Here is a 26,372-nt window from a genome sequence, read left to right as displayed (position 1 = left end):
GGGCGGCCCCAGCTTCTGCCTTCCTCCCTGCTGTGGACACATCTGCTCCATCTCAGCATCCTGGCGGGTAGTGGGTGGAGGGCATGGTGCAGCCTGCCCGGCTCGGGAATGCAACCCAGGAATAGAAACAGGGCGCCTGGCCAAGCCCTGAGCCCCGGCAGAGGTGAGCGCTGCCTGGGGACTGGGGGTGGGGGCAGGCGCTCAAATCTCAGGACGCGCACCCTTCCCACTCCTCCCGCGCTCCTGCTGCAGCTTCCCCTACACATTCCTCGCCTGGGTTTTGTTTTCTGCGGTCTTGTGTTACGGAAACAGCAGCCCGCGAACTGTGCCTCCCTCCGGAGAGTCCAGCCTGCGCCACCCACTGGGCATCTTGTACCCTGAGTGTCGATCCTACACCTGCAGCTGCAAGGCCAGGACAGCCAGCACTTCCCAGTCCCAGTCCCGAGGCCGCAGGGAGCAGGGCCAGGGTGGGCGCCCGAAGAGGGTGGTGGGCGCGGGAGGGCCAGGTGTCCTGGCGAGGCACCTGTCTCCCCGGCCACGTGCCCTGACGGCCCCGGTCTCCCTTCCCACTCACAGGTGATCGCTGTGGTCATGGACATGTTCACCGATGTGGACATCTTCAAGGACCTGCTGGATGCCAGCTTCAAGAGGAAGGTGGCCGTGTACATCATCGTGGACGAGAGTAGTGTCAAGTACTTCCTGCACATGTGTGAGCGGGCCCGCATGCACCTGGGGCACCTCAAGGTGAGCCGGCTCTTCGTTCAGTCGGTTGACAAAACTTGGGGCACCTGCCTTGTTGGTCCGGATCTGGGAACCTAGAGTTCAGTGTCCTAGAGCCGCCCGCCAAGTGGTCACGCGGCCTCTGCTTCGGTGCCCCAAGGGACAGGACAGGACCTGTGACCAGGTGCTGGAGCCCATGTGAGGCGCTCCTTCGCAGGTGTTTCAGAGCAGCCCGTGCCACAGCGGTTATGTGTCTCTGCTTGCTCACCTCCCGTGACGGGGTGCTCAACCCCCGGCTCTGGCAGCAAGCCCCAGCTGGACAGCTCCACCTCCCAGGAAGTCCTTTCTTGGTTTTAAACCAAAATCTGTTTCTGTATAGTGTCCACGCACAGGCTTTAGGATCCGGCTCCAACAGAGGAAGCTCCCTTGGGCTGAGTCCAGGGAGGGCTTCTTTGGTGGCTGCAGAGTTGACGTGGACTTGAGGAGTGAGCAGACTAGAAGAGGCCTTCCTTCCAGGGAGGGACACTGGGGACAGAGGTGGGGTTGTCAGCTTGGGCCTGGGTTCTCAGCATGGCTTTGCTGTGTGTCCTAGAGCATGTCACCTCCTCTCTCTGGACTCTGGGATCTCATTGGTCCAACAGAGGGGCCGATGACCCGTGTGACTGGGCTCTTCTGCTCAGACACCCTGGCATTTGGTGCCTTGCTTGGGGGTGGAGGGAGCCCTCCTTCCGCCCAGCCATTGCTTGTTACCTACTGTGTGCAGCCTGCGCCCCAGGGTACAGATCAGTATGCGTAACGACAGCGAATACTTCCACGGCTCCCGTCCCAGGCAGGGGACATGGTTAACTTAGGTATCCTCACGGCAGCCAGTGGGAGGAGGCAGTTGTTCCACTTTACAGATCAGGGGATGCAGGCACTTGCCAGGTGTCACTCAATGTTAGTAAGCGAAGTTGATAAGGGGGGTGGGGGCCAGCACCGGGCCCTGTGGCTGAGCACAGGTCAGAATTCCTCGGGGCAACGCCAGCCTGGTTAACAAGGGGCTGGGGTCCCACTCCTGTAAGCTTTCGGCATTGTCAAGTGATGCCCAGCTCAGCTGAGACCTTTCAAGTGGGTGTGAGCTCTCTGGGCTGCGAGTCTCTGGCTGTTGGGACATTTTTTATGTGGCCTCTCTGGTGGGTTGACCCCCAGCCCCGTGCTCGCCCGCTGTGCTGCCCTGCCTGCCGTGTAACTAGCACCAAGGGCCAACTCCCGGGGCAGACAGCTCAGGCCGGGAGGCCCGGAGTGTGGAAGAGGCGTCTTTTCAAAGGTGACTGCAGGGGCCTCAGCCGTGTGGGCAGCAGATCACAGAAACTCAGGGCTCTCCATCCAGCCCTCTGCCGTGCTCAGGAAGAGGCTGACGGGCCCACTCCCCCTGAGCCCCTGCCCCATGCCCGGTGGGGACCCTGCACACCTCGCGTCCCTCTGCCCGCAGGCATCCCCCTGCATGTGGACGAAGAGGCAGGGAGGGGGCTTGTCTGTGCTGAGCGGGGATCCAAACCCTGCGTGACCACTCCAGAGGCCTCTTCTTAGTGGGGAAACCCCAGGTGCCAGGCTCCTGGGAGGGTCTGGAGATCCCGGAAAGAGGGGCGAGGGGACAGGCCATCCAGACCAGGTTTCCACAGGATACCCAGGAAAACCGAGGCCTGAGGGAGCCTGTGCCTTGCCCAGAGGCATTCCACCAAGTCGGGGCTGAACCTAAAAGCCAGCGATGGGAAGCTGCACAGATGGGGTCACACACCCTTGGTGCCCATGCCCTTGGCTGAGGCCGCATCTAACAGCAGGGCCGCCCTGGTGCTGCCCGCACAGGCTTCCTGGCTGCCAACTCCCTGACGCCGGGCCTATCTCTCTGAGCCTCCAGGGCTTTGTGACCACAAGGACACCTCACCAGGTTGTTTGAGGATGAAAGCAGAGGAGACAGTGGCTGTAAAAGTGCTCTGAGCTAAGGAGAGGCACACAGTTGCGGCAACAACAAGAGTTATAAACCCCGGGCCCTGGGCAGAGGGTGGAGGGCTTGAAATGAGGCTACTGCTTGGGGCATGGAGGGGGTTTCTGGCCCAGCCTGCCCTTCTCGCCACCCCCCTGCTCTGGGGAAGGTGGCAGATCCACAGGGTGACATGCCCAGGAGCCGGACACTGTGGGACGGCCAGGCATCTTCATGGGAAGGAATGTGTGACCCTGGCCACCTCATTCTCACCTCCGAGCCTGCCCACTCCCAGCCCAGGCAGGTGGCCAGAGGCTCCTGTGGGCCCAGTCCTGGCCAAGTGTCACCTTGTCTAGAGCCTGCCTCCCTGCCTGCAGGCAGGCTGGGCCCAGACCTGTCTCGGGAGCACTTCCTTTGCTGGTAATCCCTGGGCCCGCCCTCGGCGTCTGCTGCCCCTGCCCAGCTCTGCAGCGACCTGCCCTCAGGTCGTGTGGGCCCAGGGTGTAGGTTGTGCCTGGTGGGGTCATACCTGTGACCAAGGGGGTGCCGGGCACCAGGAGCCAGGCCTCGGCCCCAGCTCTGCCCCTGCACTGTAACCTTAGGCAGAGACACTGAGGTTCTGGGCCTCAGCCTTCTTGTCTGAAAAATGGGAATATCGTCATTTACTTGGCAGGGCTGCGGTGAAGAGTCAAGGAGGCCACGTGGGGGCAGGGCACTCGGTCACGAACTCCCTTCCTATCTGCGGTTGGGGCAGCTGTGGCCCCTCCCGTGAACCCCCAGCTCTGGTCTGAATGCCAGGGGGCTTCCCTTCCCTCTCTGAGCCGTGGTCTGCTGGGGACCCCCCCAGTCTCCCCCTCCGGGCAGCCCCACAGCCTGAACCCCTGAGCTCACACAACACATTCTGGAAACAGCTGCAGTATCACTTGGGTCCCCTCCCAGTTTCCAGGTGAGGCGGGAGGACAGGCACCAGCACCTCCCTGGCGCGAGGCTCCCAGCTGTCCTGAGCGTCCCCACCTGCCGGCTCAGCTGGGCCCCGACTCCCCCAGGCAGGGAACATGGGAATGAGTGCCCATACTACACATGGGAACGGGCCTTGAGAAGACAACCCAACCCTCTCATCCCAGGGCCCAGGGCCCTGGGGGTGACACTGGGTGCTGAGGGATGCCGAGGGCCGGTGGGAGCCAGGCCTCGAGGCTCACAGCTTAGCACGGGACTGGATCTGCGAGATGCCTGGCTGATCTGAAAAGCTAGTCTGCTTTGTGCAGCTGAACTGGAAAAACCAGCAGCCACTTGGGCGAAGGCTGGGCCCATTTCTGATGAACAAAGAATCCCCAGGCAGTGTGGCCACGGGAAGGCGCTGGGTGAGGATTCCGGCTCATGCTGGACAGGCCAGCACTGGCTCCGTTCTGGTGCCTGGGCCTCCTCCTCTCCCGACCTGCCTTCTCTGAGCCTGGCCTGGCTCTGTAATGGACTCAGGGCACTGCTTCTCAACATTTGGCAATGTCCAGAGATGTTTTTAATGGCTGTGACTACGAAGGTACTACTGGCATCTGGTGGGTGGTGGCCCGGGATGCTGTCCAACAGCCTACAATGCACAGGACAGCCGCTAATGGAGAACCACCGGGCCCAGAACATCACAGAGCCAAGCAGCCTGGCCCGGGGGAGAGCCAGGAGCCTCCCAGCCCTGCCCGGTCCCCTGCCCCCAAGGGTACTCCCCATCTCAGCTTCACAACAGCCCGGGGGAGGCCAGGGTGAGTACTGGTCCCCCTATCCCATTACAGAGAACGAAACAGGCCCTTTAGAAGAGAGCAGAGGTTGGCTGGCACACGGAGACACGGCTCTCCGTCCCTGACCTGGCCTGATCTTGCTGTCACCGCTCAGGCCTGCTCAGGATAGTCTCTGGGCCTCCCCACTCCTCCTCCGGCCCAGAAGGTGCCAGCGGACCCCTGGAGGGTGAAAGGGCCGCCAGGGTGCAGCTGCAGGCTGTCCTCAGTCCCAAAGGGCCAGACCCTATCCACTGGGAGGCCCTGGGGCAGGTCACTCCTCTCCCCGAGCCACCTAACCATTGCATACGGCCGACAGTCCTGGCCTCCCCGGGCCTGAGTCCACACCATTCCAGATGTTCTCCTGTCCTCAGTGTCGGTCCCTCATTGGTCCCCCACCAGCCCCCCGAGAGGAAGGGATCACACCCCCGTCCCACTGCATGGCACAGCCCCGTCGTCCCCTCTAGTTTAGGGAGCAGCCGCTGAGTGCTGGGCCCCTTCCCGGCCCCTCCCCCGATGCACTGAGTCTTCACAGCAGCCCTGAAGCCGGGGGTGGGCAGGCCCATTTCACAGACGAGAACCCCGAGGTGTGAGGAGGCCAGGTTGCGTCCATTTGCGCCAGGACTGGAGCCGTGTTTGACCAGAGCTCAAGAGCAACCCACCTGCTCCAGTGGGGGCCTGGGCTTGTCCCCCAGGCTCCCACCAGCCCGGTGTGAGCACAGGAGGCCCCGTGGAGGTGTGGGGTGTGGTGCTGAGGCTAACCCAGCCCTCGTGCCCACCACGGCCTGCCCTGTACACGCTTGGGGCAGAAGCACCCTTGGAGCAGATGAAACTCTGCCATCCTCCCCGGACGTCCTCTCAGGGGCGATCACTGCGCCCCTCACATGTGAGGAAATGAGGCCCCAGAAAGTCTGGGCACTTGCCCAGGGCACCCCACTCGTCCTCCCCCTGCCTGCCACATGGTCTGCTAGGGGCGTTCCAGGCTCAGAGACAACGCGGCTTTGTGGGATCCTCCACCTCCGCTCGCCCGAGCCCTGGCTCCTGAGACGTTACCTCATCTGGGCCAGGCCCCACGGGGCGTTGTCACCCAGGAATAAACAGAAGCTGCAGAGCTGGGCTGCTGTCGGGCACAGGTGACAGGGGAAGGCCTCACAGGATCTTTGCTCAGACTTCTGGCCCCCAAGCGTGCTCCGTATTCAGTACAGTCACAGACACTAATTGTCCTGGGCCTCAGCCAGCTTCCTGCTGTGCAGGCTGTGTGCAGACAGGCAGCTGGGGGAAGGGCGGGCAGGGAAGCCAGCCTGGGAGCAGAGGCTTATCTGCCTTCTGGGCCGGGCCCCATGGCCAGGCGGGCATCCATGGGACCTGCCCCTCACCCTCTGTGGGTACTGCCCTGGGGCTGCCCCAGCTGAAAGGTCCGGGACCTGTCACAGACGGGATGGGCGCCGGAGCACCCAGGGCTGTGGGCTGGAGTGCAGATGGTCTCCAGTTCTCTCTTTTCTCCCCTCTGCCCCTGCCCGGACTCAGGCCCACATCCCTCAGGTGCAGAAGCCCCTCCCTGTCCTCTTCCTCTGCTCCCTGTGCGTTTCGTGCACATTCCCCGCTGGACGCTGGAACTGGACGGCTCTGACCCCTCACTCCCTGCTCTAAGCCCTCTGTGGCTCCCTACTGCCCCCGGGCCCCACCAGGCCCCTCAGCGACCGTAGGGTCTTTCATCGACATCTGTCTGGGCCCACGCTGCCGGCTCCTTTGCCCGCCCCCCTCCCCCGAAGTCCTCCCATGTCTGAATCAGGCCTTTGTAGTCCTGGGTCTGGGATGCTGCGTCCTCTTCCCACTTGACCCACTCTTCCTTGTCTTTCACACGTCAGCCCAGACACCAGCCTTCCCAGGAGGCGCCCCACAGCTGGGGTCATTACTTATCTGCTTCCCTCTCTTCTCCAACGAGGGATCCGTGTCACAGTCATGTCTGTGTCTGCGCTGGGGACCTCAGCAGGGGTCAGTGAACGAGTTAATAAGCTGGGGCCGGTGAGTGGGTGAGGGTCAGGGTTAGGGGATGTCGCAGAAGATTTAACAGACCAGCACCCCCCATAGGCACATACCCCTCCGAAAGGAGTGAGGCTCCCGTCACCGGGGCCTACAAGGCGTTTCTGTCCTGGGCAGGCGTCAGATTCACTGGGGCTTATGTTAAAAATGGAATTCCTGACCCCAGTCTCCCTGGGGCAGCTGCGAGCCTGAGTTTCTAACACACTGCCTGGGTGATGCTTGCACCCCCTGAGCCCAAGTCTGCTTCTTGCCCTGAAGGAAGGTGCGGGGGAGACCGGGGGAGAGGCCCGGCTGGTCACCCGTCCTGGCAAGGCCACCGATCTGCCCCAGCGCAAGACCCAGATTCCCTCAGGGCAGCCCCCTCCCCTTCCCAAGCTGCACAGCCCCCAGCCATCAGGGGGACCTTCCTAAAATGTGTCTGCATCCCCCTCCTGCTCGGGACCCTGTGGCAGCATTTTCCAAGCTGGCCCGCACACGGGGCCTGTCTGGCTGGGCTGCCCTGTGGACCCCCTTCAGGCCACACCAAGACCATACTGCAGCCCTTCATCTCCAGCCCCCGCCCTCCTCCCACCCCTTCCCACCTCGGCGCGTCCCCACATGCACCGCCCCTTTCCCCAGGCCCATCGGCAATCCCCCGAATCCCTCCCTGAGCCCGGGCAGGGTGGTCAGTGCTGGGTTGTGTAACTCCGCCCCCTGTCCCCCGACACAGAATCTCAGGGTGCGGAGCAGCGGAGGGACCGAATTCTTCACGCGGTCGGCCACCAAGTTCAAGGGTGCCCTGGCCCAGAAGTTCATGTTCGTGGATGGAGACCGGGCCATCTGCGGCTCCTACAGGTGACTCTGGCTTTCGGGGGGCCGGGGGAGGGGCGGCTCCAGTTCCCAGCTGGTTTCTGCCCTTAATCCTGCTTTGTGACACCCCAGTTATTCCAGTTCACTGGTCCCCAAACTGCTGAGGTGTGAGCGGGGCTGGGCATGCCTGCACGCTGCCCACCTGTCTCGGAAGCAGGCAGAGCGAGGCTTTTATCCGTGAGACTGTTGTTCCTGCCTCGAGGTGTCAGCAGCCAGACGTGGGGTGTGGGCCAGGCCGGCTGCGTCCTCCCAGGCCCACAGGGCGGTCACTCGGAGAGCTCCTCTCAGGGAGGGGCCAGGATGAGGACGGTGCGGTCTAGCTCTGCCAGCCCTGCCACGCAGGGGGCAGCAAGGCAGGGGCCATCCACGGCCACACGGGGTGGGCACAAGTCACTGTGCCGACGACCCCCGCTGTCCAGGCTGCACACCCGCAAGGAGCTTGCCACACAGGCGCTGCCTGAGGTCCCACACCAGGCCTGACGCTGGGGCTCGGGCCCCGTCGGGCCACGTCCTCTGCCCCTGCTCGCTTCTCTTTAATCCCTTCTGTGGCCACGGTCTGACGGACGCTAGCCTGTGTGTGCACGCGGGTGGGGGGCTCGGGACTGGGGGCTGCTCCCTCTTCCCGGGCCCTGGGCCCTGTGCCTGACCAGGCTGCCGCCCTTTGTTGCAGCTTCACGTGGTCGGCTGCAAGGACAGACAGGAACGTGATCTCCGTGCTGTCAGGCCAGGTGGTGGAGATGTTCGACCGGCAGTTCCAGGAGCTGTACCTCACGTCACACAGCGTCAGCCTCAAGGGCATCGCCATGGAGAAGGAGCCCGAGCCCGAGCCCGTCATGCTGCACTCTGTGGTCCCGCAGGTGCCCTCAGGCACCATGGCCAAGAAGCTCGTCAACCCCAAGTACGCGCTGGTCAAGGCCAAGAGCGCTGACGAGATCGCCAAGTTGTCCTCCGAGAAGCAGGAGGCCTCCAGGACCCTGGGGGTGCGGGGCAGGGCCCTAGCTGAGCTGCCGGGAGACCTCCCCGAGTCGCCCTTGCCTATCCACCCGGGGCTGCTCAACCTGGAACGGGCCAACATGTTTGAATACCTGCCCACGTGGGTGGAGCCGGACCCGGAACCCGGCAGCGACATCCTAGGCTACATCAACATCATCGACCCCAACATCTGGAACCCCCAGCCCAGCCAGATGAACCGCATCAAGATCCGGGACACATCCCAGGCCGGGACCCAGCTATGGAGGCAGAGCCAGGACTCTAGCCCCGCCCCCCAGCCCAGATCCCCCCAGGACGGGGTTGATGCCAAGCCACGGCCTCCTGTGCCCAAGCCCCGGACAGTCCCGGTGGCAGACCTGCTTGCTCAGGAGGGCGGCAGTGTTGGCTGGGCCCTGGCAACCCCAGAGGGGCAGGCACCCCATAACTGGACGGACCACGGGCTCCCCAGGACGGCAGGCCCAGGCCATGCCCCGCTTCAGCGCCAGCTGTCTGTGACCCAGGATGACCCCGACGGCGGGGGGCCGGTGTTCCCCAATGGGCTAGAGGAGGAGGAGGAGGAAGACGACGATGACTACGTGACCCTCAGTGACCAGGACAGCCTCTCGGGCAGCTCTGGCCGTGGCCCTGGCCCCCAGCGGCCCTCGGTGGCCTCCTCGTCCGTGTCAGATGAGTGTTTTGAGGTGATGGAGCGCTCGGCCACCCTCCGGAGTTGCCACTCAGAGCAGGTGGCCAACGGGCCAGCCCAGCACCCCCACCGACATCTGAGTGCTCCCCACATGACCCGTGGGACCTTTGGTGGACCCCTGGGTGGCTCCTCGTGGGCCCAAGGTCAGGAGAGAGAAGAGGCAGGCGCTCTGAGGATGCAGGCCCCACACCTGGCAGACAAGGAGGCACAGGTGGGTCGGGGCCCCTGTGCACCAGGGTCCTGGGAGCCCCTCCCCCACGCCTGGGCAGCCGCCTCCCCAGGTCATTACCCAGCATCCCATAAAGGCAACCTGAGCCAGCTACCAGGAGCCGAAAGGAAACACACATAACACACCCAGCGGTTTCAGGGGTGTGGTGTTACGTGGGTGGTCTGCTCCCTAGTTTGTGGATGAGGAGATGGCGGCGGCACAGAGATGTTCCTTCACACCATGAGATCACACAGCAGTAGGTAGTCTTTGCCCGGACCTTATGTCAAGCCACCTCCGTGTCGATCCCTTTCACTGTGGCCCTGGGGACCACTCCCCTCCCCGCTCCCCCAGGCCGGGAAACAGCTTGCCTCTGTCCTTGACCTCTCCTCCTGGTGACCTCTGCACCCTGCAGCCAGCCCAGCCCCCAGGGCCCGTCCTACCTGGGAACAGCACGCGGCTGATCATTCCCGGCATGATGATCAGGCCCATGGGCAGCATCTTGAGGTAGCTGGCCAGGATGGAGCCCCCCTTGGCGTGGTTCAGGTCCCTGGCGGACAGTGACCGCTGCACGATGACCTGGGGGCAGGGGGAGGGAGTGAGCCCCAGCCTCCTCGGGATTTCTCCCCCGTGGGCCTCAGGGAGTGTGTGAGATAGGTGCTGTCCCACTAGCCCGAGACCGGCCTGAGACAGCCGCGCCCACCCTGACACCCAACAGCATCCCTGCCAGTTGTCTGAGCACGTGGGGCCAAGGTTCTCTCCAGGGACTCAGTCTGTCGAGGAGGGAAGGTGTTGGTCCTGACCAGTCTGTCACCCTGGCAATTGTCAGGGCGGGAGGAGACCCTGGGTGGGTAGGTATCAGGGACACCCCCCCACCTCCTGCACCCTCACGAGAGGCTGGCAGGCTCATGCACGTGCCAAGAGCAGACGCTGGTTCCAACTGTGTTGTGTCCCTGGCAGAGGTCCGGAGCTTTAGGACCTGGGTTTGGGGAAGCTTGCGTTTCAGTAATGGAAGGAGCTAGAAGCTGCATGAGGGCAACTCCTCATGTAGCCTAAGGCAGCTCCTACCTGGGCCTCAGCTTCCAGATCTGCAGAATGGGAGGGGGGTAGTTGGAACTGATGGCATCTGAGATCCCTCCCAGTTCTGACACCATGGTTCTACTTTTTTTTTTTTTTTTTTTTCTCGGTACGTGGGCCTCTCATTGCTGTGGCCTCTCCTGTTGCGGAGCACAGGCTCCGGACGCACAGGCTCAGCGGCCATGGGTCACGGGCCCAGCCGCTCGGCGGCATGTGGGATCTTCCCGGACCGGGGCACGAACCCGTGTCCCCTGCGTCGGCAGGCGGACTCGCAACCACTGCGCCACCAGGGAAGCCCCTGTTCTACTCTAGAATGTGGGACTTTAAACAGCTTTACTGAGACATGATTCACACACAGTTCAGCCACATAAAGTGTACACCTCCATGGTTTTTAGTATGTTCACAGAGTTGTGCAACCTATAACTTTTAAATACAAGTATTTTTCCTTCGGTGTTCTGCAGTTGAAATCACCTCCTGCAATCCAGAAGTAGGAATTCTTTGTGATTTTAACTTATTTTCCAAACACGCGAGTTTGACAGGTAGCTCCTAGCATTTCTCTCTAGACACAGCTCTTGGTGAAGCATTAATTACAGGGTGCCAGGGCGGGGCAAGCTCTAAAACAGATTTTTCTCTGGTAGATCAGGCAGGGATGGAGTCATTTTCAAAGCTCTCAGGGTGCAGCCAATTGAATCCACTAGACTATTCCTTGGTGTCCATTGGGAGACTCCACCCTCCCCGGCTCATCCTCCAGCACCTTTTCATCAACGGGAGAAAATAACCTGGGTTTACATCAAAGCAAAGGGGCTGCCAGGGCATTCTGGGAAATAGTGGCTTGTAGCCTGTTCTTCATCATAGGACCTCAGATGCTTTCTCTATGTGATCTTTTCCATCTTTTCCCAAGGTCTTACCTGGCTGAAGACAGTCAGTACTTAATAGTCGGGGACCTAGTGGGCCATGCTTGATCTAGTGTCTGATGCCTAGGGAACAGTTAACATCCAACGGAACAAATGCAGACTCATCATGTCAGGCGTAGGAGTGGAAACAGCCTTTGTTTTAGGAGAAACCTGTTTCCACCACTGTACTCGAACTCCCTCCACTTTCACAAAAGTGGTTTTTGTAAAGGCCCAAAATTGTGTGTGTCCATCTCAGAGGCCCCTCAGTGCTCATTTGTGTTTAGGGTCCTTAAGAGAAACTGTTGTGTGCTTCTTCAGAGGCCCATCTAAATGTCTCAGAGAAAATGAGATGAAAACTGTACTCCTGTAAAGGAGCTCTGGATCAGAGGTGATTATCCCTCAAAATTTAGGCTTCTGAGCAGTTTGTAGTATTCACCTCAAGATCCTAAAGCGAAGGCACATCCTTGGAGGTGTGCTCACTCGCACTTACTGTAGTGCGCAGTCCCACAGAGGCTAAATAGCACTTGGATGTTGGCTGGACCGCGTCTAAAAATAGAACTCTGGGACTTCCCTGGTGGTCCAGTGGTTAGGACTCTGTGCTTTCCCTGCCAAGGGCGTGGGTTCAATCCCTGGTCGGGGAACTAAGATCCCACAAGCCCCGTGATGCAGCCCAGCGGAAAAAAAAAAAAAATAGAACTCTGACCTGCCCGGGAAGCCACCCCGTTATGTATAATAAACAGCTCTCAGAGCCGTGCAGGAAGACCGACGGTTCTCTCCAGCAACCACTCCGGAGGCTGCAGGACGACTGCTGTAACACCCCCAGGCGGCCAGGACCTAATCAATAACTGACAGCATCTCTAACTTCTGTCCCCTACTCGCTTCCTACCCCCACCAAGCACACGGTCGCCCCACCTCCCGTGTCCCCAGGCCGTGGCCTCCCATCAGGGCCTCTGCAGAGCTCCCCGACTCATCTGCCTGCCTTTCAGCCTCTGCCAAATGTGAGGGACGGCAGCTGCCTCCCGTTTGCTGTAGCTCAGAATAAACTGCCTTTGCTTTTCTTAAAAAAAAAAAAAAATGATAGGGTGCCAGGGCTGGCGGCGTGGGGTCTGCAGGGCAAGCTGATTCCAATCCTGCCTCTCCGCCAGCTCCTGTGACGTGCCGTAAGTCCTTTCCTCACTTTGGGCCTCAGTCTCCCTGTCTAGACAGTGAGGGGGTCAGACGTGCTTCTCTGTAGACCCTTCCCCTGTGATGGCCTGTGATTACAAGAGCCCAGGGCCACGCTCCCCACGGGAGAGAAGAGTTTCCCTAAATCCCTGCGCGTCTTCCCTTATTTTGCTCCATGCTCTTGGCGGCCAGCCCCGGGAGGTGGCTACAGCTCCTACAGCTGGAGAAGCTGAGGCTCGGTGCCCCAGCAGGCAGGGCCGGGGCCTCCCCGGCAGCATCCTCCCAGTGCATCTCCGCACAGGCCCCGCCGGAGGCCAGCTCCCTCTCCCCGCCCAGCCGCTGGACCTCCCCGAACCGCTCTGTCCTCGCCTGCAAGATGTGACATGACCCCCGACCTGCAGGGCTGCTGCAAATCCTGGATGAGGCCGCGTGTGGACAGCCCAAGCCCGTGCCTGGGTGGCTGGCTGCGAGTCACCAAGTTTAGGCATCCGTCAGGGCCACCCCGGGGTCAGCTACGGCCCGGTGCCACCAGGAGCATTTGGACCCCTTGGCTGTGAGATGGGGACAAGAGAGCCCACGGGAACACGGGAGAAACGAGGTGATGGGGCCCATGCACTTGACACTGCGCCTGACCTGCGCAGGAGCCTGGAAGGTGGTGGCCGCCATGAGGACTGACCCAGCTGCTGCCTGAAAGACAGCCCGTCTGAAACTGCAGCAGCGGCAGGTGACGAGAGAAGCACCGGCACCACCGGAGCGGGCAGGCCCCAAGGACCCTCTGGTCTGTGCGCCTCCCAGGGGTATAGACTGAGCGGCTGAGGTCGGGGAGGGGCGTGGCAGCTCTCTGCCCACCGGGCCTCTGCCTCCTGTTTTACTGGATTTGTTGGGTTCTGATCGTCACCTACGCACTGTGACCGAGCTGGGAGACACTGAGAAGTCTAAAGAAAACGAAAAGCGCCCATGGCCCCAGGACACAGAGCTGCCGCTTGCCGCTGACCACACCGAGGGTGTCCCGGGGGCCAAGTAGAGTCCTGCCAAGCCCCCAGGACCCAGTGGGTCGGTACCTGCGTGGCGGGGGTTCTGGTCCAAGGCCCAGCAGTCGCCCAGGCAGACCCAGCCTGAGCAGGAGGACGATGGGGAGGGAAGGCTGAGGCCAGGCGTGGGCCCCCAATGCCGGTGGCACTCTGGACCCCCTTGGGGTCAGCTGTCTCCTTGTGTGACCTTCTTATCCAGGAGGCAAGCCCAGTCCAGCCCTGACCTCCAGGCCACTCACTTGGCCTTCATGTGAGCGCTGACTCACCTGGCCTTCATGGGAAAATCTCCCGAATGCTGCCCCATCCAGAGACGCCAGTGCCACGCCAGGCCATGCCGAGTGCGGAGGGAATGAGAGGTGCCCTGGGGTGGAGGGGCCCCGGCTGGCCCACAGGGCAGTCCAGACACTTCCCCGCACGCCCTCCACCACCAGCCTTTCAACCAGCCCCTCGCTCACCCAGGCCGGCGGCCCTCAGGCCTCCCAGAGATGCTAGACAGACACCTGTGGTGGGCGCAGCCTACAAGGGACTCTCCGGCACCATGTCACAGATGGGAAAACTGAGGCCCAGCCTCCCAGGGTTTCTGGACCCTCCCAAGTTAGATTGCCTCCCACTGTCACAGCCCAGGCAGGGTCTCCCAGCGAGCACACAAAACACCTATGCTCGGGAGATGTAGAGTGCCCCTCGCTGGGCAGGCCCTCCACCCTGGGCCTCAGTGGTCCTGGCCTGTGGATGGGGCCGCCGGGTGTGCCTCACAGGGAAGCTGCCCCTATTCACCCCACAGTGACTGGCTGGGTCGACTCTCGGGCTGGCTGCCTCACTCCTGGGTGGGGCCCTCGAGGCCATGGGTCCAGAGGCAAGGACGGTCATCAGGCTCCTGCCCGCTGAGCCTCTGGTGCTCACGAGGCCCCTTCCCGCCCAAGTGCCACCTGGAGCTACCCATGGCCCTCGAGGCAGGCAGGGTGGGGGTATCGTCTGCTTCTTCCCAGAGAGGGAGCAGGGCCGCCTGGTGCCACCTGGTACGCGCCCATCTCGGGAAGGACTAGAGTCAGACTCCGGAGGAAGACCTAGCCGCCACACTCGCCAGACACGCAGGCGCAGGGGGAGGCGCTGTCTCTGGCATCCCCGTCCGTCCCTCTTCGGAGGGCGTGGAGGAGGAGGGCGGGGCATGGGGAAGAGTAGGCACTGGCCTTAATGCGACCTCGCAGGCAGGACCGTTCCCCTGGGACATGTGGGGAAACCGAGGCACGGGGGACTGGACGACACTTGTCTAGGACCACCAGTTGGTGAGTGGCAAGGCCAGGAAGCAAACCCAGGTGTGCCGGCTGCAGCCTGCCTGGCAAGGGCCCCTGCCTCGGGAGGGGGCAGAGCTGCCCCAGCCCCCGGGTCTCACTCACTGCTCTCTCTCTCTCCCAGGGCCAGCGGTTCCACCACTATGGAGTCCCTAGGGATAAAGATGCCTTCCCGCAGCCGTCGAGGACCCTGGGACCCCCGCGGTACCGCCCCGCCGCCAATGGCGCCCAGAGCTCCAGCAGGAAAGCGGGCCTGGCTGTGGCAGGTCCCCAGCACTCGCAGGCCAAGGGTGGCCCGGGGCCCTGTGAGCTGCTGGGTCCTGGGACCCCAAGACTGGCCCGAAACGCCAGCCCCCAGCCCGACGGCAGGGCCACCGAGGAGCATCCTAGCCCCCTCGGAATCCCGTACTCCAAACTGTCCCAGTCGAAGCACCTGAAGGCCAGGATAGGTGGCAGCCAGTGGGCTTCATCCAACTCTAAACGGCAGGCCCAGGCCCCCCGGGACTGCAAGGACCCCTAACACCTTGTGCCCGGGCCTGAAGCCATGCCATCCACGGCTTCCACCCCAGCCCGGGCTCACCGTGCAGGTGTCCCCCGGCTGCCCTGACCTCCAGAGCCACCCTGGAAGGCAGGAAGGTAGGGAGGGCGGCGACCTCACCTGGTCGGTGCACCAGTACCAGGTGGCCATGATGGTCAGGCCGAAGGTCATCCCGGTCCACGGGAGGTCCCCCGTGTAGGGGTCTCGGAACATGTGCATGGCGTCTGCCCGCGGCATGTGGCAGGTCGTGTTGGAGATGATCCTGGATGGGACGGCCCGGGCGTAGGCTGACGCCAGCTGCTCATACCCGCCGATCTGCTCGAAAGCTGGAGGGGGCGGGTGGGACAGGCACGGTTGGTGGCTGGTGGCTGTGACTCCCAGCCCCACTGCCCTCATCTCACGAGTAACTTCTTCATGCATCAAACTCGACTTTTTCCCACTTCACCTTTTCCAGTGTCTGGAAAGGTATGGAGGTAGAGGGTTTTAAAAAAGGTGAATTCAAAGGACTATTTTATTTGTATTTAAAATGATAATATTAAATGAGCATTCCACACGAGGGCACCCCAGTGTCCTGCCGGCCTCTGGATGCCCACTAGCCCCAGGCGAGGAGCTCTCTGCCAGGCTGTCGACTCAAGGAAGCAAACGTGTCTTTTCTTGGCATTCGAGGACCTTCCTGAGGAATCTGAAGGGCTAACGTCCTGACCCAGGGGCTTCCAAAGGACATGGCTTCGGCAGAGCTAAGAATGGCTGGGGGATGTGGCACGGAGAAGGGACACAGAGTCCCCAGAGGGGCAGGGGCGCCACCAAGGCTACACTGCCAGCTGGCCGGCGCGAGCCGACCACGTTCACCCACTCACTGCTCCTGTCTGCCTCGGGGTCTGGGCCCACCTGTGGCTTTTGCTTTGTCTGTGGTCACTCCCCCGCCCCCATCCAGACCGGGCCTGGCTGCCTGGGTGCCTTTCCCGCAGTGGGCTCCGGGGGCACAGGCCCCTGGTCTGTGAGGAGGCTGGTACACAGAAGGCTGGGCAGCCACAGGTCCCACTGCCCCACCTTCCCCAGCAGGCAGCCCGCTGCCCGGACTCTGGGCTCCCGCCATCAGTGCCACCTGTAGCCCAGGCCAGGCCAGGGTGAGTGCTCAGAGCGAACAGACGAACACTAGACACGGGTTGGAAACTGCCCAGCCACAGGGTCCTAGAGTCTGAGTCTGGAAGAGACCATTTGCCCTCTATGGGATCCTCCTGGCTCTGCTTGCATACTTCCCAGGATGGGGACCTCACTACCTCTGGGGCAGCCCCTCCCCACCCCGAGCTTCCTCCCTGTTCCCAGACCAGGAGATCCAAACCCCCCCTTCTCTCCGCCTTGCCTTTGTCCCGCTGGCTTCTTGAGATCTTGGACATGCTTTGAAACAACGGGGGCAGATGTCCAGGTAGGTCTGTGGTCTCCCAACTGTGTCTGCACACCCACCCGCAGCCCTGCTCCCGTTGAGCCCCGAGCCCGCGTGGGTGTGGACGGCCCTGCCTCCTGAGTCAGGTCCACAGCCAGATGCCAGCCGGCCCGGAGCTGGTGACAGAAATGCTGCTGGGCAGCAGGGGTGGGAAGGGAGCAGGCCTCCATCACCCAGGGGAGGCCGGCGGGGGGCTGACTGCCTCGTGGCTTGACCTCCTGAGGCCACCCACCCCCAGTGCGGACACCGGGGCCCCGACAGGGCGGCACCCAGACCCCAAAGCGCTCGCTGCTGTGGCAGCCCCCATGGCCTCTCACCTTTGACCGTCAGGATCACGGCTCCCACCACCATGATGAGCGTTTGCAGGGCATCTGTGTAGATCACAGCGGCCAGGCCCCCTGTGGGTGGAGACAAGAGAGCTGGAGGGGCCCTGGCCTCGACGGGGGAGGGACAGGGAGGTGACCAGAGCTTCGGGAGGGACAGCTATTCCACATTGAAGTCCCCTGCCCTTGCACAGGTGGGCGAGCTGTGGACGCAGCAGCCGGGCCAGTGGAGCCAGCTGCAGAAGCCCGGGTGCCTGACACAAACTGGCCAGGTCCCAGGCTGTGGGAGGGGGCGGCCCCCTGCCCCCTGCTAGCCTCTCGGGTTCCCGTGTGCGTCCACAGGCCACACCTGCCACCCGCAGGCACCGTACCTGCGATGGTGTACAGGGCCGTGACGCTGAGCATGAGGATGGTGGACAGGTAGAAGCTCCAGCCCATGCAGATGTGCACGAAGAGGGCCCCCGCGTACAGGTCCATCTGGGGACGGGAAGGGGGTGTGTGCAGGGGCCCGAGGTCACCGCAGGACCCGGAGCGCCGCACACCCAGCATGTGGCCTTGGTGTCCCACAGGGGAAGAAGGGGAGACCCCCCCCGCCCACATGCTAGGGACTGTCCTGAAGGGCAGGAAGTCCTGGCTGTGGACAAGCAGTGTGCAGGGGACGTTGCTGATGTTAATAAAGTCCTGAATGGCCTCTGCCCACCAGGGAGCAGTGTTGCTGTTCAGTCTGGCCCCTGCCTGGGGATGGAAAAGGGAGTCCGGGAGGGCTTCCTGGAGGTGGGGGGTCCAAGAAGACGAGTGAGCCTCCATCTCCAGACCCACATCTGTCTGGGTCCCTGTTTTCTGCTCCCTGTTAAGCAGGGCACCCCAAGAAGAAACCAGATATGTGAAAGGGGTGGGCTGGGGGAACAGAGGGGCCGTCTTGCTTATTGACCCCCCATGGGGCTGACACTGAAGCCAGGACCGTGTCTCAGGCCGAGGCTGCTTCCTAGGGCTGAACTGGACACAATCCTGCCATCCCAGGCCCTGGGGCAGCACAGGGGCAGGAGTTGAAGCCCTGGGACGAGTCTTCTAGCCTCAGCACTGGAATGGGCCTTACGGACCACAACTGCGCGCCCCCTCCCCACTGCACAGTGGGTGACCAGGGAAGGAGGGAGGACCCCATCCTGCGGGACCTAGGGGCTGGGCCAGGGTCCCTCCCCCACACCAAGTTTCCGAAACTGCCACTCTGGGCTTGCTTAATGGCAGGGAGATAACCCAAAATACAGCCTTGGGGCCAAGAGGCTCCTCAGAGAGCTGGGCAAGCCCGCGAGTTAGCTGAGCTTGCTGAGTGGCGGACAGTCTGCCTGAGGCCTGGAGCACCGGCCCAGCTAGGAGCTGACCAGCCCCGCTCGGAGTCAGGCTTGTGGAGCCCCTGCTTCCCCCAGGCTCCTCCCCTCCCCTCTCCTGGAGAGGGCACCTGCCAGCGTGGGCACTCAGACAAGCTGTTCTCGGGAGTCGGCGGCCCCTCACTCTGGCCCCCCTACGCCCCGGCTATGAGTGTGTGTGTCCACCTCCAGCCCAAGCTAAGAAACCCAGAGCTGCTGAATATCAGAGCAGGAAGGACTCTCCAAGCCCCCTGCCCCATCAGACCAGGGACAAACTGAGGCCCATGGAGGGCAAGCGATCTCCCCAAGGCGAGGCCCTGGCAGGTATCAGAGATGGAGGGGACAGGAGACGGAGCAGGGTGGGGCTCTAGAAAGTAGCAGCCCCTCCTCCCACCTGGCTGTCCTCCAGCCACTGCTCAAGACCACTCCCTGGACCCCATCTGCCTCAGAGGACAGCCCTGGTCTGTGCGCCCAGCCTTCAGGCTCTGGCCACGCATCCCTTTAAGCCCAGGTAAGTCTGGTCACACAGACTGGCCGACATTCCACGCCAGGCACTTTGCTGCCTCCAGGCCTTGGCTCGCCCAGGTCCCTCTGCCCTGGGACCTCCCAGTCTCTGCATCTCATCGCTCAGGACCCAGCCCGCCCCGACGTCCTGCTCCCCGACTGCTCTACTGCTCAGGGGCTTCCTTTCAGGGCAGCGGATCTGAAGAGTGATAACGCGGGCAGCGGGAACAGCACAGGCTCAGGTGTGGAGGTGGGACTTTAGCCGCGGTCCCCCCTGGGGACCTTACGCAGCTGCCGCTGGAGGCCAGCAAATGCACGGTTGCCTGCCGGCTCTAAAGGCTAAAGGAGACCCCGCGAGGAGCCTCAGACGACCCCCGGCCGGATCTGACCTCTCCTTCTGCCGACGGAGCTCCCTCTCCTGGGGCCCCATGTGAGCTGCAGCCTGCTAGAAGCTAAGAGCCCCGCTCAGACCTGGGTCTGTGTCCCTGGTAAGCACGTCGCCTTACCTCCTGAGCCTCTGGGTAAAGTGCGGGTGCAGATGTGGAGAAACACAGGCACTTGTGCTCGGCCCCCTCTAGCCCTGCTGGCCTCTGCAGGCCCTGCGCAGGGCAGGCCGGGGAGGCACAGGCAGGACCCCTGAGGGAGCCGCTCCACTCCACAGAGCAGGGCACGGGCGCAGAGGCATGAAGCAACTGGCCCAAAGCTGCACGGTTGTGAGCAGGGCCACGGGCTGCAGGGCTGACCCTCGGGACCCCTGAGAGGGTGGACCCCCCCCTTTCTGCACCATCCCACGGGCTTGCAGGGGCCATGAGCCCCGGACATGGGAGGGAGCTGGGCTGAGCTGACCTGCAGGCTAGGGCTGATCCGCTGGCTCGTCACAGCTTCTCAGGACCCCGAGTTCCCCACAGGCACGTGCCCCCTGGCTGGGCCCTGCCTTGGCCACCTTCCTGCACGGGACCCTATTGCCCCCTCCCTTTGTGGGTAGCAGAGAAGCTGGGCAGGTTCCTGCACCGACATTTACCACAAGTTTACCCTAAATCATCCTGTGTCCCCGACCCCCAACCTCGCCCATCTCCACAGAGGCCGTCACTGTCCCTTCAGTGTTCTGGACACATCTCACCTTTGCCACACTCCCTGCACCCACCCCACCGGCCACGGCTGTTGATTCCCAAAGTACTCCTGCCCGCCTCCACTGTCCCCACCCTGGGCCCCATCCCTTTGGAATCCCCTCGCTGGTCCCTCCTGCACTCGGCTCGTTCAGAGGGAGCTCCGAGGTCTCTGCATCTCCACTCACGCAGAATGAAGCCCACCTCCCGGCCCAGAAGCCCTGCATGCACCCTCTCCCCAGCCCCATCGGCTTCCCTCAGCGGCTGGACCACCCTCTCCAAAGCAAGCCTGTCCCTTGCTCCTTCTCTTCTGTCCAGATTTCAGCCCTGCATTTGCTGCATTGATCACCCTTGTACCACTTAGTGTGGATGCACTGCTCTGTTTACTTATCTCATCTGCCTGGAAGGAAAGGTCCTTGAGAACAAGAAATGGGTTCATCATGGGTGCCCACCCAGGGCCTGGCACACAGTAGGTGCTCAATAAACAGGCACGTTTGCAAAGACCAGGGGCTGGCACACTACAGCCCACAGGCTTGATCCCATCAGGCGCACTGGTGTGTCTTTCAAACGCCAACAGCAAACTTGAGTGGTGTGTAAGTGGCGTGCAAAACTGAGCATACTTTCTATCTGGCCCCTCACTGAAAACCTAGCCAAGCCTGACATAGATGATTCCATTCAGTCCCATGAGGTGTGCCGGGCACCTAGTACCAATGGGGATACACCAATGAACAAAGAGAAAAAATGGGGGAGGCGGGCCGTGACCATTCTAAAGAAATCATTCGGCGTAAGAAGGTAGCACGTGTGTGAAACACAGGGGGCGCAGGTCTGCACCTGCGGGACAGCCGAGGGCCTCGCTGAGAGGGTGAGATGTGAAAGACCTGAGAGGCAGGGGCGTGAGCCACATGAATATCCAGGGGAAGAGGTTCCAGCCAGAGGACACAGCAGGTGCAAAGCCCCTGTGGCAGGGTCATGCCTCGGGTGTGCTCAGTGTAGCTGGAGTGATGTTTGTGTCGGGAGAAGCAGAAGTGAGGGTCTTGTTGGCTACGGTTGGCCTTTACCCTGAGTGGCCTGGGGTGTCAGGCCGGGTTTCTCTATTTCCCAAAGCACACGGTGATGGAGCTCGGTTCCCCCCAAGCCCGTGTGAGGCCCCCTGCCACCCATGGCTTGCTCTCTCTGCAGACCACTGTCCCCACATGGGGGCTGGCAGCAGGCAGGCCCTGTGGTCTCTGGACAGGCTGCAGCTGGTGAGGGTCCTGGGCGTGCAGACATGTAGGGACGTTCTTGGGGCTCCACCCAGTGAGGTCAGGGCCTCTGGGGGCCAGCTGGGCACACACACTGCAAACAGCTTCAGCCCAAAACATTAGCTGGGGGGCCCCAGTCACTCCCAGACCCAGCCCGGCAATCCACATTCCTCCTGCTTCCCTGTCCGCTTCATCCAGGTAGCCCCAGCATCGGCACTGAAGCCCCAGCCTTGAGGTTCCCCATTTTATAGGTGGACAAACTGAGTCATCCCATCACAAAGTGGAGTCTGAAGTGCCACGTCCTGGCTCCTTCAGTACCACAGGGCAATGGTCGGGCCCACTGGGCTCTAATGGTTGTCTGTGCCCGATTCAGCAAGTGGTGACCTTGAGCAAGTGGTGGCCACTCCCTAGGTCTCAAATCGTCTTGTCTGTAAACAGGGCTGCGCACGAGGTGGCCTCTAAGGACCCCCCACTTGGCCCCCCAACCCCGACATTCTGGACGTCCTGCCCAAGCTCTGAGTGTGAGGTGTGAGTTCTGCCTCAGAGTCACCAGCAGGGCGAACAGGGGGGTGGGTGGGGAAGAAACCCCTATGCCCAGGGGTTGGCCCCCGGCCCCCCGCCTCTCGCCCCTGTCCCCTCCAGTCCATCCTCTGGGGGTGCCGGTGGCACTAACACAGACCTGACCGTGTCACCTCTGCTCAAAGCCCCCAGGGCCCCTTGGGCACTCCTCACTCATCTCTGACGGAGCCCCCTGGGCCAGGGGGGGAACTGCCACCCAAGAGCCAGCTATGGCCCTCAGGTCTGGCTCGTGTGATGGCTGGTCCGCCTCAGCCACCACCGCTCCCGGTCACCTCCCTCCCAGCTCCTCCTCTGCTCCCGAGGCGCTTGACCCCTGCAGTCTGGGCCTCTGGACGGGACAATCCCAGATGCACCCTACGCCATGCACCTCTCTCCTTGGCGTTTGCACCCCCCATGCCGTTCGTACCCCCTTCTCCACTAGACCCCAACCAACGCCACCCCGGGAGGCGCCGCCAACCCCTCTTCTGGGTCCGCACTGTCCCCCCACCCCCACCGTGACACACCTGCGTCCCCCTGTACTGAGGCCCTGCTGCCAGGGAGGCGGCCGGCACGGGGCGGGGGGGAGGGGAGGAGCCCGCGTGGGAACCGGGCCTGGAGAGCAGCGGCGCCGCCCAGAGGAGAACTCTTAGGACCCGTCCAGGGAAGAAGGCGGCGCCTGCTCTCTAAACACCCCGAAACCCACCCAGAAGGAGACGTGCAGACGTGCAGCTCCGGTGGAACCCCGGACGGCCGAGGCTCCCGAGGCTGCGGGGGCCGCGAAGTAGGAAGCCCTGGCCACGCCCGCAGAAGCGCCAGGCCTCACGGGGGAGGAACCGGGGGAGGAACCAGGCTCGGGGCTGGGCGGGCCCGCTCGGCCGGAAACAGGCCGCCCAGGACCCGCCGTCAACTTCTGAGCCCTCGCAGGGGCCGGAGCTGGAGCGGCTGGACGGCCTCAGGGGACCGGCAGGCACCGAGGACTCGGGAGGGAGAACCCGAGGCCTGGTGCTGCCGCGGAGTCGCCGCGCTCTGGGCACCAGCTCCCCGCCCTCCCGGCCTCCGTTTCCCTACCTGTGAAACCCAGGGTGTGGACAGGACGCGCCCCACGCTGGCCCTGCAGCGGGCCCAGGCCAGGCCCCCAAGGGAAAGGGGGCGCCGCGGGGTCAGCCTAGCGGAGGACTGACGACCACCCGGCATCACGGGCCAGAGACCTCGGGCTCTGGGCGCCCCCTAGTGGGCGGTTCCGGCTCACCCGGTGCCGGCCCTTAACCGTAACCCCTGACACCGCGTATCCAGAACATGGGCAAAGCAGGAGTCATAGGGCCTGCGTTCTGCCCCCAGATTCGCCGGCTGCTGAGCCCAGTCCCAGGGTGCTGGGCCAGCTATGTGACCCTGGGCAAGTCAGTGTGCCTCTCTGGGCCTCAGTTTCCCCAGCTGTTAGACAAGGCAGAGACAGATCAAGGGATGTCAAGTCCCTTCGAGGGCCCCAGAGCAGGGATGTTCCAGCCAGAAGCTGGGGGTGGGGCAGCTCACCGATATCTTGGTGAAGACAGACAGCAGCAGCGACAGGACAGACAGGTACATGCGTATCCGTTGGCCTCCATAGCGCTTCTGGATGTATTCAGGCATGGTGACAATCTGGCGGGGGCACGGGGGCAGGGGTTAAGCATGCTGCGAGACCATGGCCCGTGTTCAGGACCGGGAGCTTCTCGCAGTCCCAACAGCAGGCCTGGAATTCCAGGCTAAGCGCTCTGATCGCATCCTGAGGGGCTCAGGCCCGGGCGTGGCAGGCTGATACAGGAGGAATGGATTCGGGGGACTGTGCCTGGGGGCACAGGCATGAGTTTGGAGGCCGTGGTGACAAATCCAGATGAGCTTCGGCTGGTTGAGGAAGCTGGCTGTGCTAGACTGAGACAACCAGGAAAGGGGATCCCCTGGACTTAGCGACAGCCCAGCTGGGGCTGAAGGAGTGGCGGAGTCAAGGACAGTGTCTCCTGGGTGTGCCACCCAGGTGTGCAGCCCAGGTGTCTCACCCAGGTGTGTAGCCCAGTACACAGCCCAGGTGTGCAGCCTGTGTGCTCGGGTAGATGCATCATCCCCCAGATGCAGCATGCAGGTACAGTAGAAACGAACAGACGAGGCCCATGGGCTGAGGTCCGAGGGGATCTGTCTTCGTGGGCTGATGGGAATGTTAGTTGGACTAACAACAAACCCAGAACTGAGAGTTGTGGGTTCACTCACCTTGTGAGTGAAGCCAGGGGTCCTGCCCATCACCACCACCCACTCCAACCAAGGCCCAGACGCAGGTGAGGCTGTCCTGAGGCCCCAGGAGCAGACTCACCTCCGAAGAGATGTAGATGGGCACGAACACCCATGCCAGGGCCAGCAGCACGTACGTGGCCTGAGGGGGACAGAGGCAGAGTAAGGACAGCAGATAGCAGGGGTCTGGAGGCCTGAGTTGCCATGAGAACCTGGGGCGGCCCCGCCCCCTGCAGCCCTATAAACAGATGGCCAGGCAAAGGCTCACGGCTTCCCACTGCTCTTCAGCATTCTGAAGACCCAACTTCCCCAGGAGCACTGCCTGCCTGGACGCTGGCCACCCCGGTTGCTGGGAGCTGCCCCTCTGGCCATGGAGGGGTAGGCTCTGATGCAGCCCCATCCAGCGTCTCTCAAGGTTGCTGTGCTTCCTCCCACGGCCCCCCACAGCCTGGGCCCGCCTTCCAGGAGCTCACATGCCACTCGAAGCCTGCCACCGCCAGGCCTCCAGCTGCGCCCGAACCCGCCAGTCCGATGAAGAGGCCCGAGCCCTCGCTGCTGGCAAATAGGGAGGCTCCCATCTGGAGGAGAGAGAGGAAAAGGATCTAGCAAGAGGCCCACCCTGACTCCGAGCCCCACCCTTTCCACGTTTTCCAGCACTCCAGCTTGGGGACCCCCTGCCACTCTCAGCCTGCCCCATCACTGCCTGCTTGGGCTGGCCTGGGGGGTGACACTGGGTGAGGAGGACACACATAGTGACCGCAGGGATGCAGATGAGGGCTGACCTAGAGGTCAGATGCGGCCCCACCGGAAGGAGGGGCGGGAGGAGACAGGGTGCACTCACCGGCCCCCACGTCATGTCCCGGCCCGCCAGGAAGTAGCCGCTCACCGTGTTCCTGCTGGCCCGGCACGAGGACTGCAAGGACAGAGGTGCAAACTGGAGCCCTTGCGTGGCTCATGCCGCTGCTGCGGAAACAGTCTGCTGGCTCCCCAAAGAGACACACAGATTATCCCAGGACCCAACAAATCCACTCCCAGGATACAGAGAACTGAAAACAGGTGCTCGAGCAAAACCTGTACTTGAATGTTCACAGAGGTGTTATTCACAACAGCCAAAGGGTGGCAACAGCCCCAATGCTCATCAGCTGATGGCGTTAGGAGTAGACAGGTGGAGGCCCTCCCCTCTGTGCAGGGTCCTGGGGTTCACTGCGCAAGTTCCTGTCCCCTGAAGCCCCGGGGTTCACCTGTAAACGGGGCTGGCCTTTGGCCCGGGGCTGTGGGAGGGTTAGGGTGAGGTGCACAGTGCCTGCATAGAAGGGGCCCCGCTGCTGCCTGTGATGACCTAAATCGCTTCTCTCCTATCAAAGCTGGGAGAAACCGGCTTATGAACTAGGCTAGGCTGGTGGACACGGAGTTGTCAAAACAGAGACCCCCAGGTCCTGCGTGCCCCTCCCTGCCTCTGGATTCTGGCCCAGCTGGTGTGGGTGCAGCCGAGAACCCCTGTGATTCTATCGTTCAGGGTGATGTTCGCCCAGTGAGTCCATCTGACATCGGAGGCGAGGGCAGGAAGACGGCGTGCTGTGCCCGGGCCCCCAGCTTGTCAGCCGCATAGAAGGCCCCGAGCCTCCCACTCGGCCTGCCCTTAGAGAGGCTTCCTATTCCTCACTTTAGAGACTGAGAAGCTGCTGCCAAAGAGCGAAAGGGGCTTGGTCAAGGTCTCCAACAAATCTCCCCTGGGGCTGGGAGGAGGACCCCGCAGGCCTCCAGGGAGAGGATGAAATGCCCAGGGACATGCCGGCCGGTTCCCACACCCCACCGCCCACCCCAGCTGGTACCACCACCGTCCTCTCACCCATATGCCCACGGCCACGTTCAGGGCAAAATACACGGTTATGATGGTGATGTCGACCGCGCTCAGCTGCGGCCCGGGGGCGTGGGGACCGCCGGTAGAGTTGTCCGCAGCCATCCTGCTGCAGGGCCAGCTCCAGCGAGAGGGACTGAGGCCAGACTAGGGCAGAAAGGGCTTCCCGGCAGGAAATAAATTGATGATTAAACCGAGCCGACGGTGCCATCTCCTGCCCGCAGTGTGGCCGCGTGCAGGGAAGCTGCTTCAAAGTGCAGCTACATCTCCTCCACCCCCAGTGGGGATAGAGGGAGTGGGGAGCGCTCGGGGGAGGCTTGGGAAAAGTAAAGGGAGCCTAGTGGATCCAAAGGCAACCAGAATAGACCCAGAAAGGGGTCGTTCCTGAATGGGTGGTTGAACCTGTATGTAATTCGGATAAGAAGCATGGAGGGTTGGGGACAGATGCCCCACTTCTGGGGACACTGCCATGATGGCAGCCACATCCTTCTGCAGCCAGCAGGCCGTAAGT

The 26,372-nt window shown here is 62.6% G+C and overlaps 2 protein-coding genes across 4 annotated transcripts in view; one reads left to right on the top strand and one right to left on the bottom strand.

Moving 5' to 3' along the window:
• Positions 1-15,189, top strand: part of FAM83G (family with sequence similarity 83 member G) — a gene marked incomplete at its 3' end in the record, with an annotated part of 28,065 nt that extends 12,876 nt beyond the window's left edge. Inside the window, exons 2-5 of the mRNA XM_082605264.1 lie at positions 577-744; positions 7,196-7,320; positions 8,006-9,221; positions 14,794-15,189. Of these exons, the coding sequence (XP_082461390.1) occupies positions 577-744; positions 7,196-7,320; positions 8,006-9,221; positions 14,794-15,189 (1,905 nt within the window). The remainder of the gene's footprint in view (positions 1-576; positions 745-7,195; positions 7,321-8,005; positions 9,222-14,793) is intronic.
• The window catches only part of SLC5A10 (solute carrier family 5 member 10), a gene marked incomplete at its 5' end in the record, with an annotated part of 54,168 nt that extends 28,202 nt beyond the window's left edge, over positions 1-25,966 (bottom strand). For 2 of the 3 annotated variants that reach the window (XM_082605261.1, XM_082605263.1), the window contains 9 exons: positions 9,659-9,794; positions 15,328-15,533; positions 16,969-17,049; positions 17,346-17,451; positions 23,278-23,382; positions 24,086-24,145; positions 24,477-24,581; positions 24,845-24,916; positions 25,853-25,966. In XM_082605261.1, the coding sequence (XP_082461387.1) occupies positions 9,659-9,794; positions 15,328-15,533; positions 16,969-17,049; positions 17,346-17,451; positions 23,278-23,382; positions 24,086-24,145; positions 24,477-24,581; positions 24,845-24,916; positions 25,853-25,966 (985 nt within the window). The remainder of the gene's footprint in view (positions 1-9,658; positions 9,795-15,327; positions 15,534-16,968; positions 17,050-17,345; positions 17,452-23,277; positions 23,383-24,085; positions 24,146-24,476; positions 24,582-24,844; positions 24,917-25,852) is intronic. The other variant, XM_082605262.1, reaches the window with a different exon arrangement.
• Positions 25,967-26,372: the final 406 nt, after the last annotated feature.

The sequence above is a fragment of the Mesoplodon mirus genome (genome assembly GCF_964341445.2).
Source record: "Mesoplodon mirus genome assembly, chromosome: 18".
In the NCBI taxonomy this organism is placed as follows: domain Eukaryota; kingdom Metazoa; phylum Chordata; class Mammalia; order Artiodactyla; family Ziphiidae; genus Mesoplodon; species Mesoplodon mirus.
This window is presented reverse-complemented; position numbering and strand designations above follow the sequence as displayed.